This window comes from Nesoenas mayeri, assembly GCF_963082525.1.
Source record: "Nesoenas mayeri genome assembly, chromosome: 3".
Lineage (NCBI taxonomy): Eukaryota > Metazoa > Chordata > Aves > Columbiformes > Columbidae > Nesoenas > Nesoenas mayeri.
This window is the reverse complement of record NC_137544.1, coordinates 110958582-110977767: the sequence shown is the minus strand read 5'-3', so window position 1 is coordinate 110977767 and position 19186 is coordinate 110958582. Positions and strand designations below refer to the sequence as shown.

The window sequence follows — 19186 nt, the reverse complement described above, 5'->3', positions numbered from 1 at the left end:
GAAAAATATCTTTTGCCCCTCTCACCTTTCTGTACAGTATGAGTGTTGCAGATCACATGTAGGGAATAGAGATGTGATACCTGTTTTTTACTAAGTTTGTGTCCTCTTTTTTTAAAAAAAAAATTTTTGATTTCTCAGCTTCCTTCAAGAATTTGTGAGGAAACGGGGGGAAGATAAGTTTTCCTTTACCTTCAGTATGCATGTGTGGGCATATAGTAAACTGAGACTTTGAAAGCAGCCAGTGCCCAGAATGTAATGAAAGTCTGAGACAACCTAGATCAGAGCAATAGATAGGAGCCTAGAAGCTGGGGAAAGGCAAGAAAATTATGAAATGAGTGTAAGCCAGGAGATAAAAACTAAGTCTCTTTTTCTTCAGTTTTCAGGTACTGCTCTGCCACTTTCATTGAGCAGGTATGTGGCTGTCATAGCACTACAAAGATATAAAAACTTACACAGTAAAAGTTAGGTGAAGCAACCAACATACATTTTCAATCCTACTTATCATATATAATATGATAAAAATAATGAGCTGAGAAAAAAAATCTGATGTAGAATAAAAATATCAATTTTGAGAAATAAACAATATTGGAACACCTGAAAAATTACTTTAGATCAAAGCCAAGCTGGCTTTGTTTCACTAGCATTAACACAAATGCTCTCAGTTCTGAATCCTGTGCCCCAATTTTTAAATCTACCATAATGCTTTTAGCAATGAAAGGTAACAAGAATAATTTATGTAAAATATTTAAAATTACTGATGTTTCAACTTGATGAACATATTCTATATGTAATAGTAGAAGAGCACATCTCGATGTATCACTTCTTATTTTAATTGAAACAAATAAACCTAAAAGACTACAGTGAGAGAAGCATTGTTGGAATACAAGTTATTAACTCGAGGGAGCCTTTCCAATTTTACAAATAAGAAATTAGGGAAAACAGAACAAATGAGAAGAGAGTGCACCCTGCAAGATTTTAACATAAACTGAAAATAACTGATGGAAAGCATCTCCAGGACTAAGGGAGGATGAGGGAAAAGGCAGGCACTATGTGCCTGCCTGCATTTAGTCTCCATAAAGCATAGCTCAGGAACCTGAAAATCACTAGACCGTCAAAAAAGAGCCAAGGACTTTTATCTTCAGAGCTATAAAACTTAACAAATGGGTGTAATTTAATTTTGGTCAATGATGTGTAGATAAGGAATGGGGAAAGGTAGCGGATATTAAACAAGCACTGGGTTCTGTAAAGCAGGATGAACATTTAGACCACTGAGTTCTGCAGAAGCCCCTTTATTTTTTGAAAAAGCAGAGCCGGGCAGTCTGAGAAGCCACCTTCCACCACGCTGGATGAAGGGCTGTCACTGGGGTGGCACATCGTGTCACAGCGCAAGTGCTCCCCAGACCTACCTCAGCTGTGGTTACGGTCCCCTTAGCTGAACTGTGGCTGCCTTCAAATGATTTTTAAAAATTTTTTAATATGTAAGCACTTTAAAAAAACCCTCACCTACAGCTTAAAATGGGCCGTTTCCACCAGTACCTGCTTAGCGGCCTGGAAACGTGCGCATTGTGTGTGTCTGCACCTCCTCAAGTGCTCACCCAGGCTTGACATCAGCTCTGTGATGGTTACAAGGGCGATCCAAGTGCTGTTTACACCTCAGAGGAACTTCAGCCTTCCCCAGCTCAGCAGTGCCTGTGGTGCTCAAGCCCCTGCTGTGGTAACAGCGCTGTGGACATTTGGCAAGGCCAGGGCCTGGTCTGATGAAGGCATTGCTGCACTTACAGTGATTTGGTATCTGGTTTTATTCTAATCTTTTGTAACAAAGCAGAACACACAGCTGCCCCCACTATGCAAATTTGCTGAAAACAGCAGATTAGAATACATAGTTACCAAGATTTCCATTCCTGTGTTTTACTGAAACTGAATCTACCATGAGCCAGAAGCTAGATAACACTTTTTCAGAAGCCAAAACCACCATTTCTGCATCATTGGATTTTTTTTCTGGAACAAGATTACACATCCTATACAGCAATGCTTCTTTGAAATTGTACCACCTGGCTTCAATGCCCAAAAGCAGGCAATTTGTCTTTAAACAATGCAAATTAATGTAAATTGTATTGGCTGTTTAGAAATAAGATCTAGTGTTACCCATAAAAAATCTTGCACAGGCAATGTGAATGTGTAGATAAAAATGGAACAGGCAGGAGCAGTCAAAACAGTGACTGGGCTCTCTGCTTGTGGCATCAGCAATGCAAAGCCATGCAAACAGAACACAGGAAGACGACAGAGCAAAGGGCTGTCATGAAGCTCTGGGACGCCATGGAGGGCTTACATAAGCACAGACACACTTTTTCTCCTACCGAGGGAAAAAAAAAGTACCATGCTGCAATGCTTATTGTACAGTATGGTACATTTTAAATGGGAGAGAGTCTCAGAATTTGTAGATGCAAAAAACCAGAAATGATTTCTACAGCTGGATGTCACAGCTCCTTGCCGAGCTGGCAACTAAAGCCACACGCTGCCCCATCGCCGCTCGCCTGCCCTGGTGGGATGGGGAGGAGAACCAGGAAACATGCCAAAACTTGTGGGTTGGGATAACAATAGTTAATCAGAACAGGGAAAAAGAAAACTGCAACAAAAAAAACCCCACAAATAACAATGAAAGAATATACAAAGTTATGGATGCACAGTGCAATCTCTCACCACGTGGCAATCACAACACTGCAGCTTGTCTCCTCTGAAGCAGCAAGTGGATTCCCAACTGCAGCCTCTGCCAAAACCTCTCTGTGCCCCTCACAGCAGCTCACACCCAAAACACAATAGCTCCAAACCAGAACATACCCAACTGCCTCACTCTGTGTATCAAGAGACAGTCCACCCCCGTCAGCCCTCCTTTTATAACTGAGTATGACCTGATATGGTATCAAATACCCCTTTGGCTAGTTTTGGGTCAGCTGTCCTGGTTGTGTCATCCCACCTGTGGAAATTAACCCTACCTCAGAGGACCCAGCACACTCCAGGTTACTTCCTTACCATTGCTGGAAAAGTCTGGTGAAACCACAGTCCCACCAAAGTCAAAATTCTGCCTACTTCTCTGAGACAGCATTTAATCTTCATATATTTCAACGAAACTGATAGGACACTCAAGTGGTGTTACCAAACTCCCTCAGCATAGACATGCTCACATAGGATCAGTATCTCATCAAGTATTTTCACTTCATATTGGCTTACAGTTAATTGGAGAGTCTGTGTTTTAATGAGCAGGTGGATTAAATGGGTTAAGCTGGGATGATAGATACTGTACATTTACTGATAATGTGACTTGGCTGAATTCTTCGTATAGCACCTCTCTCTCCTGTGTGTGGTGTTGCATAAGCAATTGAAAACATTGTCACAGCAGAAAGAATGTAACAAACAAACAAACCAACCAACCAACCACATTTGGATAAGTCAAATTAAATCAAACCCCAGATATTTGGAGTAATTTAAACTAATTATGGAATAATTTATTTTACTGCATTGTAGTTGTCATGGCTCCACAGGACTTTGAAATGGCTCCTTCAGCACACTACTCAGTCATTCTCCACAGGACATTATCCAGTTTATTACAGACACCCCAGCCTTCCCCCAGCTCACTGGCTGCTGAGAAACTTGCCTCACGCAACATAAGCCACGCTCCAGCACAGCACAGGGGCTCTGACACTGCTCACCACAACCTGCAGGACGCACAAAGAACAGTGGGTGATTAAATTAATGGGACTGCTTAGTCTGAGTAAGCAGCAGAACCCATCCACAATGTACTGCATTGATTTGGAAGCACCACGTGCTTTTCAAATTAACAAGCATCCATTTGGTGTTGCAAGCTCTTTGCTGCTTTAATGACTGGTTTCCAGAGCTAAATAATTAATGGGATGTTTCTGACTTACTGGAGCAAACCAATCAGCATTCCTTCTTACCTCTTGTGCTCTTGCTAACTGCCAAATACAAAGCACATATAGGCTCCCTGTAACTTCTAAAAAATATTGGTGAACCACAAGTCAACATTTTGTCTATCCCATTGTGTCTATAACACAATCAATTAAATAAGCAAGGAGAAAGTTTGGTCCAAGATCAATGGTTTTTATTATTTCAAACTCAGACAAATATATTTCTGAAGAACACTACCACAATTACTTTCACAAGCATATTAAAAATATCTGCCTTGCATGAAAGGTTGTATTACTAAAATTCATGCTATTCAGATAGCATATTAGCAAATTAAAGACATTTTCAGCTATATAAATCACTACACTATAGTGGACAGTAAATAGTATTTCCAAACAACAATCCAGTGGCAGTAAATTTACCACAAAATACACGTATTGTGAGAACAGCTACATCAAGCTTTGAAACGCCAAAGCAGATAATCTTCAGCCTCTCCTGTTCTCATTAAACTTTTCAGCTATTTTCTGTAGCTCCAAATCCATAGCTGCCAGGTTTTCCAGTTCTTTTTCCTGTGAAAAAATAAACCAGCACTCTACATGAAACAATAACATTGGCACATGGTTTGTTCCATGACAGTGAGAGACACAACCAGTTTCTGAGGCAAATATCTCCTGCTACTTACTTGTCCCTGGGCAGCTTGCTGGGGTGGAGGTTGTCAATAGCACTGCAGTACAGACTTGGGAGATTTGTGAAATTTCCTGCTTTTAACTGAATTAGGGCTGGGGAAAGTATCAAATACTCATTCTGAGAGCTGGCCCTAACAAAAGCTTGATTTTTTTTCCTCCTTCAAACCACCATTATATATCAGTGACCTCTCACTATCCTGCAGCTGCCACCCCAGCAGCACGCACTGAAGATCTGGCTCTCAGTGTGACTTAACCTTGTTTGTGTTTTTCCATGCACAGTTCACCAGCTGCCCTGGGAATGGATTTAGAAACACACAAGTAAATTCAGCTTCCCCCACCTTTCCCAAGAAACACCTGTACACTTACCTCCTCTTCTGTCAGAGGCCTCTGGCTCAGACTTCCTCTGTCATTCCTGATTACGTGATGTTTTTTCACGTCTTCTCCAGAATTGTACAACTCCGGGAACTCAGCTGACTTCTTCCTGTAATTCAGAAGTTGTGCTAGTTGATCCATCTTGTTGGATTGCCTCTTCATATCATATCTGTTCATTTTGCCAAGATTCCTCTTCTCAGTGCGTCCCTGGTTTAAAGCATTCAGGATTCGCTTCTTCTTCCACCAGTCATAGTCATTATATTCAGGGAAAAGACTCTTCTCATTCAAGGTGGGCCTTCCTCCCTCTTTGCTGTCCAGAAGCTGCTCTCCTGCGCTGTCCCTTTTCTCAAAGCGCTGGCTTTTCCACCACAGCAGCGGGTAGAAGGAGCTGTAGGATGCTGGGGTTCTCTTCTCATTCTCAGCAGGGAGACGGCTTCTGTACTCTTCCCTCTCTGTGAATCTTCCCTCCTCCATGGCCTCCTCTTCATTTTCCATCTGATCACTGCTGTGATGCTTCCTTTCTACCTCTTCCTCCTCCTCTTCACTGTCGCCAGGGTAGTGCTGCTGCTCCACACTGTCCTCAGTGCTGTAGTGTCTTCTGGCCTGCCCGCTGCGCTCTCGAGTGTACGCTTTCTCCAGCCCTTCATCCTCATCATCCCACAAGCGGTACTTCCCTCCAGCACGGTACTGCTTCTCCTTGCTGAGAAATCTGTCCAGCTCTTCTTCCTCGCTTCCGTCTCCAAGATATGCCCTTCCCTCAGAATGGTGCCTCTTTGCTTCATGTGATCCATCATGGTGTCTCCTCTCCACATGCCATTTCTCATTACTTTCTTCACTGTGGTGATGCCTCTTGTTTTCTTCACTGCTCTCCTCATTCTGCTGCCACCTTTCTCTGTACGCCTCACTTCCCCAGTCTGTATGCCTCTTCTCCTCCACCTCTTCAGACCCATGCCTCCCACGATAACCACTCTTCTCCTCACGCTGCTGCTCAGACTCTTCATGATGTTCCTGATGATGGTTCCTTTTATCCCAGAGATGGGTCTCCTCTGTGTCCGATTCATCAGCTAGTTCCTCTTTCTCCCCACCATGGCCCCTCTTCTCTTCTGAGGAGTCACCCATTCTATGCCTCCCATGATAGCGTTTGGGTTTGTAGGGCTGCTTCTCCTCCTCTGTTTCTTCACTCTCATCAGATTCTTCATGCTCTTCCTGATGGGAGAAATCATGTTCCTTAGACTCATGATGGTATTTTTCACTTCTTTCTTCCTCTGCCTCTCCCTCTTCACCTCCCTGAACTGTCTTGTAAGGGCTCTGCATTCCCTCCTCTGAATGCCAGCGGCCCACGGGGTGCTGGTCATTCCCATCAGGGAACTCCTCTGTGCTTGCGCCTCCAGAGTGGGACTTCTTGTTGAGAAAAGCATGCTCTACATCTTCGTCATGGCGCTCGCTCTCTTTGCTTTCTTCTTCACTGTGGTAGTTCTTTTCCTCCTCTCTTCTGATTTCCTGATAGTGTTTCTTTTCTTCTGTGTGAAGTCTCTCTTCTTGAACAGGTGTGTGGTGCCCATCCTCCTCTTCCTTGCTTTTACCTTCTTCATGAGCAAGTTTCTCCTCATCACTTCCTTTCACATACATTTTAGATTCTTCTTCTGCCTGACTTTGTTCTTTCTCCACGCTCCCGCTATGATGCTTTTCCATTTCTACTGGGTTTTTCAAATGCCTCATTTCAGGCTGGCTGTTTTCGCTTCTCTCTCTGTCGTTTCTACCACCTACAATAAGAAAAGCAGCATAATGAAGTAATCCCCCTCTCCGCTGAAGTGTTATTTCAGTTTAAATACAAAACTGGCTTCCCAAAGTAGCAAGAAGATTTGGACAGTATTCAGTTTTTAATTCTGCTTTTAAAATTTGTTATTTTCTAATGTTTTGCATGTTGCCTAGAAAAAAAAATATTTTTTTTTAATTAGGCATTTTAAAAGTTCCATTGAAATTTTCAGAATAAATTTTCCTCTTTGGCTTTTTTCTTTGTCTGTGATTGTAGTATTAAAATAAATTAACTCTCATTCCCATTAAAAAAAAAAAAAATCAATGGGATCTGGAGTTGTTCAGTGTTTTGAATGTCAGGCCTTACCCATTACTTACGCTTATTCACAAAAAAGACAACAATTTATTTCATCTATTTGAAAATATCCGGGGCTTAAATCAAATTTTAAAAGTTCTAAATTGACTGAAAAAAAAAAAAAAGAAATCCATTACTTTGCAACATTTATATTTAATCAAATCATCCTCCTGCCACTACTTCCAAAATGCTAAATGAAAGTCTGACTCTGGTCACAATGGTAACAGTATATTTCTGTGAAGATATTTCTGCTTCACTTGTGTCTGAGTAACATCAGAAATAGATCACATATCCTAAAAGTTTTCATTAAATAGCTGCACAGGTTTAAAAATAGCTCATTATTTCTGAAAAGCCTCTCATCTCACATTCTTGGAGAATATCTGTGTAATGGAAAAAATACAGTCCTTACCCTCTCTTTCCAGCAAGCAGGTTGTTGGGTTTTTTTTAATTTTCCAAAACATAGTAAATATATACTTTTTCTCTGAAATTAACACCAAGCGTGATGCCTGAGGGCATCTCCTAGAAATTTAAGGCTGAGTTAGACACATGTATTCCCAAATCCCAAAACCCACCCTCTTCTGAGAACTGTATTAGGGCTGTGTTTCTTCCTCTATAAATGAGCAGGAGACAGATGGGTTTCATTATTACTTCTTGCTGGCACGTAAGTTCAAGAGCCTTTTTATTGTTCTCTAATTAGATAAATATAACTGCACAGAAAAGAAAGATGCATTCTTCAGTTTGGCACAGCATCAACAACAGGCTGACCATGAGCCAGCAATGTGCTCTTGTGGCCAAGATGGCAAATGGTACCTGGGGTGTGCTAGGAAGTGTGACCAGCAGGTCAAGGGAGGTTATTTATCCTCCCCCTCTACCCTGCCCTGGTGAAGCCCCATTTGCAGTACTGAGGCCAGTTCTGGGCTCCCCAGTTTAAGAAGGACAAGGAATTACTAGAGAGAGACCAGCAGAGGGCTACAGAGATGATGAGTGGTCTGGATCATCTTTCTTATGAGGAAAGACAGAGAGCTGGGTCTGTTCAGCCTGGAGAAAAAAAGGCTAAGAGTGGTCTTATTTATGCTTATAAATATCTCAAGGGGATATGTCAATATGTCAAGAGGATGGGACCAGACTCTTTTCAGTGTTACCCAACGACAGGATGAGGGGCAATGGGTATTGACTGAAGCATAAGAGGTTCCATGTAAACATGGGGAGAAACTTCTTCACCGTGAGGGTGACTGAGCACTGGAACAGGCTGCCCAGAGAGGCTGTGGAGTCTCCTTCTCTGGATGCAGTCCTGTGCAATCTGCTCTGGTGAACCTGTTTTAGCAGGTGGGATACACTAGATGATCTCCAGAGGTCCACTCCAACCCTAACCATTCTGTGATTCTGTGAAATACGAATTCTGGCACTGAAATTTGGAGGCACCAGATTCACAGGGGCTGAAATAACAGCTCGCCAGCTCCAACACAACAGATAATCCATCTACCAAATTCCTTTCACAAGTTCAGATAATGTTGTACTTACTCTTCTTCAGGATTTCTTTGCATTCAGGATTAATCGGTGGTGCATTTGGCTTAGATAGAGCATTAGACAGAACTTCCACTATGCACCGTGTTACCTAGAAGAAACAAAATAGCAGAAAAAAATCATCATAGCAAAAACGAAAATCCTACCTCTGACTCAGTTAGTGAGGAAGGCTAGTTTACGATTAGAGTTCAGCCTAATATTTGAGTTTTGAGTAACCCCCAGCTCTACCACAACTTCCTGTGCATTTGGGCAACAAGTGCTTCACTCCTCACTCCCATGCCAGTAAGAGAAAATAGTCATTAGCTCTTTTTATCTCCCCTTTTGTTTGCAGAGGTAACAGGCTCCTTTTGTACATTTTTAAATATTTAACACCCTTGTCAGGACAAAGGAGAGTCAAACAACGTATGGTAACAGCATCCTACAAACAAACAAAGAAACCAAAACCAACAGTTTAGAGGTGGACTTGACAGTCTTAGGTTAACAGCAAGTCAATCATCTTAAAGGTCCTTTCCAATCTAAATAACCTTATGATTCTATGTTCAAAAGATGAGGATCAAACCCTATATCTGCCCAAATGAGGGTTCTACAAAGGTGTTACTACAAGTATTGCTTGGATCTCCAATGAACCAAAACCACCTCTGTAAACGATAGGCTCCATGCTTTTTCATACGTGTGTGCTGTAAGCTCTGCCTCTCTTAGCACTTAACATCCAACAGGACAGTCTTCTGGAAGCACTGGAAATAAAGCGATTTAGGAAAGTCACACAACCCCCTCTAACGCTAATCACCCAAAGCAGGACTTCAGTGCCAACTCATGCAAAAGGATCTTCAGGTGTTGAAGTTGCTGTTTGTGGGTGAGCACTCATATTGTCACCCTGAGACCCTCATACACCTGATGATGTGGGTGGCTGGATGGGAGGAGACAAAATATTCATATGGCCATTTGTCTTCAACTGTTTTTAGTTATTACTAGATGTTAATTAATTTAAATGATCACACTGTCAACCAGTGAAGATGGTCTGATGTCAGCTTACAGGTGCTGAGAACAGCTATTGACATTTGTTTAATCAAACAGGTTAAGAATCTCTTTCCAAAGTAGGAGATGAGAGTACTGCATTAGAGAGTCCATTACATAGCAACTGCAGATATTTAATCCATTTTCAAATTTGCTGTCTCACTTTTTAGGCTCCAACAACATGTGTTATCAAATAATATTTCAGATAATTTTTCAGACAGCTGTCAAACAGAGTTTAATAAGTACCATGCTGGCACAAGCAGCCAGCTTCCATTTTCATCAAATGCACCAAAGTGCATGCAGGTATCTTCCGACAACTAAAGGGACTCTGATTTCCACGTGACTGATATGATCTCTTAAGAGTTCGCCCTTAGGAAAAAAAAAACCCAACACATTACCCTGAGAGTTTAAACACAAAATATGGAGAGCATGTGACTGATATTTTCTGAAATTCGTTTCGATATACATCAACTCACCATTTCTTCAACATGGTCTATTTCCACTGGAACTGCGCTGACACCTAGAAGAAAAAACAGTTATTACAGACTCATTAACCCTGGCAACAAGCATCACCAACAGGAATCCTCAGTCAAACTGGGCTGATGAGATGGCTTGAGTTCTGGGCTGGCAGGTCAGTAAACCACACGCATTTTGCATTACATCTTTTTTTATTCAAGATGGAAAAGCAATGTAAAGTTGCAGCCTAGCATGAGAGAAGAGGCATGTTGACCTTTCTAACAAAAGAAGAAAACACATCCAAAATCAGAAAGCAATGCTTAACTTCCAATATGGGAGCTTTATTGCAAGTCAGGTCTTTATGTTGTTGTACCTGTTTGGTGATAAAAATAAACCAAAACAAAAAACACCCCCACCCCCCCACCCCCCCCCCCCAAATTTAAAAAACAAACAAAAAAAAAACCAAACAAAACATCAAACAGGAAACAAGCAAGGATTGTTTGCTCCCCAAGAATCTTTTGGCTTCTGCAAGGGGCTCTGGGTGGCCCCCCCTCCCCAACAAGAGACCATTCTTCAAAGCTTTAAAGCAACCACTGTCCCAGTCCTACTGGAGAGATCCTATCTCATTTGTATAGGAGGCAGGTCCTGAAGGGAAGGATGGAGGCAGAAGAGACAGGAAAACTTCCATTCACTGAGTGGTCCATTATCACTCCAATAAATGAGTAAAAAAAATAATAAAATCCCAGTGGAAAACACAGCTCTGGAAGGAAGTGGCACAACCTGTCTCTGTCTGTCCTGAGGACCCGTGCGGTAAGTAACACCTCCTTCCACCAGACCTACTGCACCTGGTCCAAGGTATTTACTCTTGGAAAGAAGCTTTTGCAAATGAATCCACCGTGCTGCTTTATTTTGCCACCACTGTTGCGATAGGTCTCCAGCTGGTTAATGAATTTGTCTGCTGTGCATATTAATAAACTATGTTGTCATCCACCTTGAGATTCGCAGAAATGAGGTCAAGCAAGTCTGCCAGCCACACACAGGTACAGAGAAGCAAGGTTTATTGTATCACAGCTTCACAGCCTTACTGCGTGGTACATAATCACAGTACAGAAATGTATAGCTTGGAGTGCAGTTCTGAAGTCCTTACACAAGTCAGGACAGCCTCACATACACCTACCACCCTCTCTGCAATGCTGCTCAGTTGGGACAGCGAGAGATCTTCTGGACCAGATGAACACAGAGCAGATGATGGAGATGAAGTGGGTCAGTTTACCTTATAGCATCAGGAAAACTAACACTGCCCCAAAGAAGTTTCCTTCAAAGTGGACAGGAGTGCATAGCCTTGTGCTTTTGGAAGCAGCAAGACCTTTATTTTCTGTGTCTGCAGAGAAGCAGACATCTTCAGCGGTGGCTCTGTGTGTAATAACTGAACACAATACAATAATACTCTCAATATTTCTACCGTCCTCTATTTTTGCTCCCCCAAACACATATGCAGGAATGTGCTTCTCCAGCCCCGTCTCTTCTCTGCACATACAACTGTGATCAGAGAAGGGAACCCACACAGGGATAGCACAGAAGGAATTCCCCTAAAATAGCACCATATCCCTATCCCATCATTTCCCCAGAGTGCCAGGTGGTGTACGGGGGAGATGGTGCTATACACAGCCAACTCACTCCCCCATCTTCTGCATTCAGTGCTGACTGAGCCAGGCTTCAGTTCCCTTTATTTACTAACTTAGTATGCAAATAACTACCACACTGCACAGTGTTGATGTCGCTGCAGTCTAACCTGCCTGCATCCTCCACCAGAGCACGGAGGGTAAGGATGTATGGACAGGCAGGGACAGGAGACTGGCAGCATAGGTTCTTCTAATAAAAAAAGCGTTATCCACTAAAAGGGCATTCTCCAGTCCCACAGGGGTTGGAGACACTGCTCTTAGGGCATGAGCAAGTCACAGTCACCACTTACACACAAGCAGAGGTGACAAACTGCTTTGCTGGCTCTTCTTGATGAGGCTCCTATGGTCCCCCAGCCCAAAGGCAAACATCTGGTTTTGTCCTTTTAGTGATATTGCCACAGCACATCTCCTGTGAGTTGCACCCAGTTGATGTAATAAAGCACAGAACAAACCTCTGAATGTCTTTTGCTATTAGAGGTGCCAGCTTCAGTCTGCTTCTCAAGCGCTGTGTTGCTGGTGAGGAAATACAAAGTCAGGTTGTACTGACCACCCCTGCCCTGTCATTCCAAAGCTCCCATCTCTCCAAGGAGATTTACAGAGAGATTAACGATTATTAAGGAAGTGCTTGGTTAATGATGAAAGCTGACATGCAGAGAAAAAGAGGAAGCATTAGGCTATCATAACAATGTCAGAAGAAGCAGTGTTATTGGACACGTCATATTAACCTGCCCAGAGGAACAAAATGAATATTCAATCCACTGCAGAGCCTGAAATAACATATTGAGGCATCTGCTTTGCCAGAGCCAAGATGGGAAGCCTGTGGGGAGCCAGCATGCCCCACTTTGCAATGGTGCTGGCAGGGCCAGCCTGTGCCTGCTGGCAAGAGCTCCCACAGGGCCACCTGCCAGCTGGAGATGCTGGCCAACACCTCTGCCTTCCTCTCCACGTGTGTTCTGGAGGGGTGAAACCATTGCCCCAGCACCAGCGTGGGGCTGCAGGGCACCCATCCACGGGGCTTGTGGGGCCACAGCAGATGGCACAACTGCAGGGTTTCACAGCAGAAACAAGGTCAGAGCACACACCCTTCCCCTGCCCATGCAGACGAAATAGACCACAGACCCACAAAGTAAAGCAACACCTTGGGCCTGCTTTCCTCTCCTGAAGCAAATCTACGCAGGCAGTTACCATCAGATTATCTGATTTTGCAGAAGTGCTGAGAGCTGAGGAAGATCGTGAAAAAGGCTGAGAAATGCAGGATAAATTTACATGACTTTTGCTTGCATCTGAGATTGGAACAGATCTTCTGGTCGGTCCCTGATGAAATCCTCCCATGGCTTTGTTTCATAAATGCCAATGACTCAGTGCAGTGCCATCACTCACCAAAATGTCAGCAAAAACCTTTCCTAGGAAAGATCACAGAAACTTTGGCGTATTGATTTGCAGAAGGAGCACTAGAAAGTTCTTGAAGCTAGTGTCTCACTGATTCCCAGCCCCAAACAAACTCCTTAGTTGATTATAGCTGGCATTTCAAAGCAAGATAGCCAAAAAGGATGTGAAAAGGTACCCGACCTGTTTGATGGCATAAAAAACAGGAAAAAAAATCTGGTAAGAAATCCCCACAGGGTCTGCACTGGTGAGCTTATCTGGGTTGGGGTCTCTCCTCCCATCCTCCACCCACCCCTTTGATTACAATGAAGGCACGTGAAGTGAGTAGACTTCATTATAGAGTTTCTGTACATGTCCCAGACGCACTTCCACGTGGAGACCTCTAATATACCTAAAGCTGAATTACTCAACCCAGAATGACACCAATTCTTCCAAGAAATAATACAGTATGCATAAACAGCTATAAAGCCATGATCTCACCTCATCCTGTTGTGCATAATCTTAATTTCAATGCTTGGCTTTAATATTTAATACCATATGCCGAAAACATTTTCTGTTAGTTAAAGTTGCAGACCCACTATTTTACAATCATCTCTCTGGTATCAAGAACTAGATAGCAAAAACATAGCAGCACAGCTCAAATAATATTACACCGAGAAGCCTTTGTGGAAAGAAACTGCACTGGGGAGGGTAATAACCGAAGAGCAGTTAATAAATAATAACTGAAGAGCAGCCGACCAGCCCCCGCACAGTGAGGGGGACCCGGCCGGTGGCCCCTCGCCCGGCAGCAGCCGGGGCGCAGCTCCGGGCAGCCCCCCGCCCCGCTCCCAGCCTCTCACCGCTGCGGCCGGAGGGGCGATCCGAGGTGACGCAGGGCGGGCCGGGCATGACGTCATACACCCACCCATGGCGTCACCTCTCTTCAGAGGCAAAACCCCTTCCAACCACCCCGCGCCCGGTGGGGCTTTTCCTTCACCTCTCCCTCGGGGTGGGCGCGCCCTCCAGCCCGCTCACCTGCTAGGGCGGCGGCCGCCAGGAGCCCGAGCAGCGCCAGCAGCCCCATGCTCTGCTCTGCTCCGCTCCGCTCGGCGCGCTTCGGCGGCTCGCCGCTATTTAAAGGGGGGAGCGGGGGCGGAGGAGACGGGCGAGGGGCCCCGCCGGGAGCCTGCGTCACTGCGAGCCCCCGGGGGCGGTGCAGCCGCCGCCCCCTCCCCCCGCCTCGTCCTCTCCCCCACAGCGGCGCCGCCCGCAGCCGCGGGACCCCCGTGGTCCGCCTCCCCCGCCTTCCCGGCCCCCGCGGCTCGCCAGACCGGGGGAAGTTTCTGCCAGGTTGGGAAAGCCGAGCTCATCTTCCCTTCCTTTGCAACTACCGCATCTCTCTTCCTCCTGCCCCCACTGAATATCCCCAATACCACTTCATACCCCCCAGCCCTGCCATCTCTTCAGAAAAGGAGAGAAGCGGGGTCTCCCTGCCCCTTCCCCCAGCCCAGAGGCTGCGGTGTCACCTTCACGTCTTTCCCACCGTCACAGGGAGTAGGTGCAGTAACCCATCCCTTTGGAACAGCTTTCATAAGAAATCACCGCCCTGTTTACACATCCATTTCCCATTAAAGCCTCTTCAGGTGCTGCAGCAGGATTTTTTTTATTATTTTTTTTCCCTGCAAGGTTTCTGTCCCTTCCGCTCATGTCATTGCACACCCACGCCACACACAGCAAACCCAGAACTAGAGAATGACAGGGAAGTGATCCCTGTACTTATATCTGGTGAGTGAATGACACACAGCATTCCTCAAGAGTTTTACCAGGGAAATCACTGCTCAGCATCCATCTCCACTGGCAAACCTCCTATTTACTGTGATGATGCTCTGGGGAGCCAGAGCAAACCTACAGAGATCAAGTTTTACATAATTTTCTTAAACAGCTCCCACTGTCCCAATTAGTCCTTGATGGGCTGGAAAGCATAAATGACAAGCTACCGTGAGCTCACCACAGAGCAAGTCTGAACACTCCTCCCAGTTCTCTTCAAGACACTGTAAGACTAGGACTTGTTTGGCTTTTCCTTTCATTAACTCTTAGAGGGCCATTTGCAAATCATGTGTATTTTTCAGCTAAGCAGTTGGCCTTCTAATTGCTGCTGTTCATGGAGGGCAATGGATCTATTTTTTACACTGAGGGGGGGTGAAACACTGGCCCAGGTTGCCCAGAGAGGTGGTTGATGCCCCATCCCTGGAGACATCTCAGGCCAGGCTGGACGGGACTCTGAGCAACCTGATCTGGGTGAAGATGTCCCTGCTCAGGGAAAAGGTTGCACTAGATGAGCTTTGAGGGTCCCTTCCAACCCAAAACACTCTATGATTCTGTGTTTCTATACATCAAAACGGCAGTTATCTCTATTATTGTTCTGCATACAGATTTGTGTATTAAGGATGACAGGCTGCTATAACCATACATGCTTTAAACATAGGAAACAGGACACAAGGACACAACACAGTAAAATTCACATGCAGCTTCATCTGTGTGCAAAGGAAGCCAGGAACTTCAGTTCCGTTTGCAGCTTCTTTCAGGAGATGGCCTTTAACTTCCAGGAGGCAAAGCCAGATACCTCGTTCACCTTTCATTCAGATTACAGTTCCTGCAAAATAACAGAACCCAGTTACCTGTCCACCAGGAAAAGCAAAGCAGCCCTGCAACATCTTCTCTGGTTCCTCAGCCTCCTGCTGTTCCTGTACTGCCTATACAAGCCACATCTCCATAGGCAGATGCTTCTTTGGAAATCACCAGCCTTGACTGTGTGAAATCAAGAGCCCAGTTCAGAAGACTGTGAAGAAATTCGCGGGCTCCCAGATCCCATGTCCGCCCTTGTCTATGTGAGGATTCAGCCTGGCCTCAACCTTCTCAGCTTCTCATAAGAAAGAATTTTAGGTTAAACATTTGCCATTTAAGCATTCTCTGCTTCCCCAGGCCTATAAATAGCACTCTCTGGTTACCCTTGTGTAATCACTCTACTCCAGCATTTGCTTGACTATACTTATCTTGGATATGACAGTCAAAAGAGGCAAGTGATACAAAGATGCTGAATAAAAATAGGCAGCTATTTGAGCATTTATGAGGTATTTGCACTAAGTGCCTGTATTGCACAAGTCCCATTGATAGCTGGTATCACCACTGCTACAAAAACCTTCTTGCTGCAGGACAGCTGAGGTTAAGCAATTCCACATCCCTGCCTCATGTGGCTGCTAATCCACCCCTTGCACTGCAGCAGCAACCACTGGGGCTTCCTGGCTGTTTTCTCCGTGTTGGTTCATTTATTTATATTTGACTTGTAGGATTTCTCTGAAATGCTCCCTCACCTCAGCATTGTGTGGACTGATCCTGACGGATCAGTAAGTCCCGTATTTGCCATTGATAAGGGAAGACGCTAAAGGACTCTGGGGGCATGTTTTGCCATCAGTTGTATCAGGGTCAACTGGGAGTACACGTTAATGCCTTCAGATTTGATCAGAATCGAGGTTACAAAGATTTGCAGAAGTTCTGCAGGAGGTCACCCAAGAGGTCCGTGACAAGAGCTGGTACCAAACTGGATGGTTTATATCTAATTCCATCTTCAGCACTCAATGGTAGGATTTCAAAACATCCTGCCATCCTACCTAACATCCACAGACTTTTCTGCCAGTGCTGGAAAACCAGACAGACAATCCAAGCACCTTGCCCGCAGTTAATTTAGTCAGCCTGTATTTTCAAAACAGTGTTGCTTCACGTGGACTTTTACAGCCAGGTATCAGCTGGCACGAGCTTACCCTCAGGTTAGGAAAGAGATGTGACTGCATTAAGTCAGAATTACAGCAGGCAGTGGCATATTTCACTCCATCAGTTGATTGGCACACCCCAACCTCCCTTCTCAGATGTGTCAGAGCTCCAATTGCAGTGATATACACGCCTCATAATGTTGTGACAACCTATCACTCTACAGATAAACAGTATTTGTCCTTCTGGATTCTTTCAAATGCTTTAAAAAAAAATCACATTTGGCTCATCCTAGAAGCTAGAACTTCAAAGGATGACAAGTGAGTTTCTGTGTCTGAGCTCCTTCTAAATGGAGAGGAGACTGCTCAGAGAATATGAGGATTGCTCTCCTCTAATTAGATGTGCTCAGGGATTATCTTCATTCTTGGATGCCAATTAGTTTTCACAGAATGAAAATCCTGCAGCCTGTTTCATTCAGAAAGTGCTAAGGGGATGGATCTGGAGAAAAACACAAAGCAAGCTGAAAAGCCAGCACCTCAAGGGACATCATCTCTCTAGCTTCACTAATGGCAGTATAAATCCTTTCAGAGGTTTATGCATATGCTGTGCTGGTTGCAACATAATGGATAACGGAGTTGCACAGACGCTTAGGCTTTGCTGCCATTATACACTACCATATATATATATCTACTCATAGGTCACTAATATCAACTGTTACAGTGGCTTAGAGTTGGAGCAACATGTAGTTGAACCACATCCCAGGAATTCAATTATCATCTTAGTAGCTCTACAAGTGAGGCAGGATCAGGTGCCCAGCTCATCTCCCTGTTCTATGGCAACAGACTTCAGAGGAGTTAAAATCCATCAGACACATCCACTGGAGGGGGAAGAAGCCAGTGCTCTGCCGGCTCTCGTCTGCGCTGCATCCGGATAGGGAAAGGCAGATGGGGCAACCCTTCAGGGGTGCATATGTCTGTATACACCCCTAAATCTTTGCATGTCTCCAGTCAAAGCCTCTGTGAGAGGTGGTAGCCAGGACCACATTCAGATCTCCTTCTCATTGAGCAGAGAGTATTATATTTATCCTGTATCAAGCACCTGCAGTGATACTGATGAATGGAGCTTGCTTGTTGAGCTACAGGAGGAGCTGACAAATGACAGGGACAGAGGTATCGGGAACAGTGTCTGCTTGAGCTGAATTGATAGTGCTATTAGATAAAGCAAAATGCTTCTAAGCACAGTCTGCAGCAGACTGCAGGGTGGATTGGCCTGGTACAGTTTGTTATTCGTAAGGGGTGGTCAGTCTGCACGTTTCGGTTTAGCCCTTCTGTCATCTGAAACCCAACAGTGATTAAAAATGCACCCTTACAGCAATGCTGAATCCACGTGATGCCAACCACCTAAGTGCACCAAGATACAAAACCACCTTATTCTGTATTTACACAATAACCAGCTTTCAATTTAAATATAAAATGCGCACGTTTTGCCTCCACTGAAATGTTTTGGGGACATTTTTCCTTGAAAGTTAAACACACCTGTCACATGGTATCAATGAACCACCCAGCAAAGTGAGCTCCAGTTGAGAGACATAGGAGTTGTGAAGAGACCTCGTGTGATACAAATGTGGAATTTCTGTAGCGTGGGCAACTATCTTTTTTTTCCTTTCTATATTTATGTAGTACCTTACACAGTGGGGTTTTGTTAATGCCACATGCTCTTAGGCAGTACAGAAACTGCTAGAAACCTACTACTAGTATTTAGTTTCAAAGACTTTATTCAACGAAAACCTAAAGTTCAGGTTGACTCTTCTTGAATTGTCTTTCTCATTTTTTTTTAACAAAATAAAATTTTGCTTGCTTGTAAACCTCTTCTCTGCCATGCAGGATCCTCCTAGCTCATCTTCAGTGATACACCTATACCACAGAAATGAGGTCAAATGGCCAGACTGAAAAGAGGTTTAAAATAGGAATATAAAACATGTCATAGATGTTACAGGATCTTAAAAATATAGGCACAGACACTGCTATGGACTTCTGGAAAAAGTCCTATGCCAGCTGATAGAAATCTTGAGAGCCTGTGGATACATTCGCAGCCTACGGAAGATGTAAAGATAGCAGTAGAAAAAAAACAACCAACCAAAACCCAGGAACCCCAAACACAGGTCAGTGAGAGAGGAAAGACAAAGTGTAAATGACCATTTCCCCAACATCCCAGGTTTTCCACACGGACATCTTCACATATGTCACCCACACACACCTATCTCCCCTCAAGTCATTCCTCCCTCCCCCCCT

The 19186-nt window shown here is 44.3% G+C and overlaps 1 protein-coding gene across 1 annotated transcript; it reads right to left on the bottom strand.

Moving 5' to 3' along the window:
- Positions 1–4406: 4406 nt before the first annotated feature.
- Positions 4407–14214, bottom strand: CHGB (chromogranin B; the record flags this gene model as incomplete). Its single annotated transcript, XM_080342945.1, has 5 exons — positions 4407–4490; positions 4974–6742; positions 8611–8704; positions 10104–10147; positions 14166–14214. 5 exons carry the CDS (start codon positions 14212–14214, stop codon positions 4407–4409), a joined length of 2040 nt encoding a protein of 679 aa, XP_080199071.1.
- Between the last annotated feature and the right edge of the window lie 4972 nt (positions 14215–19186).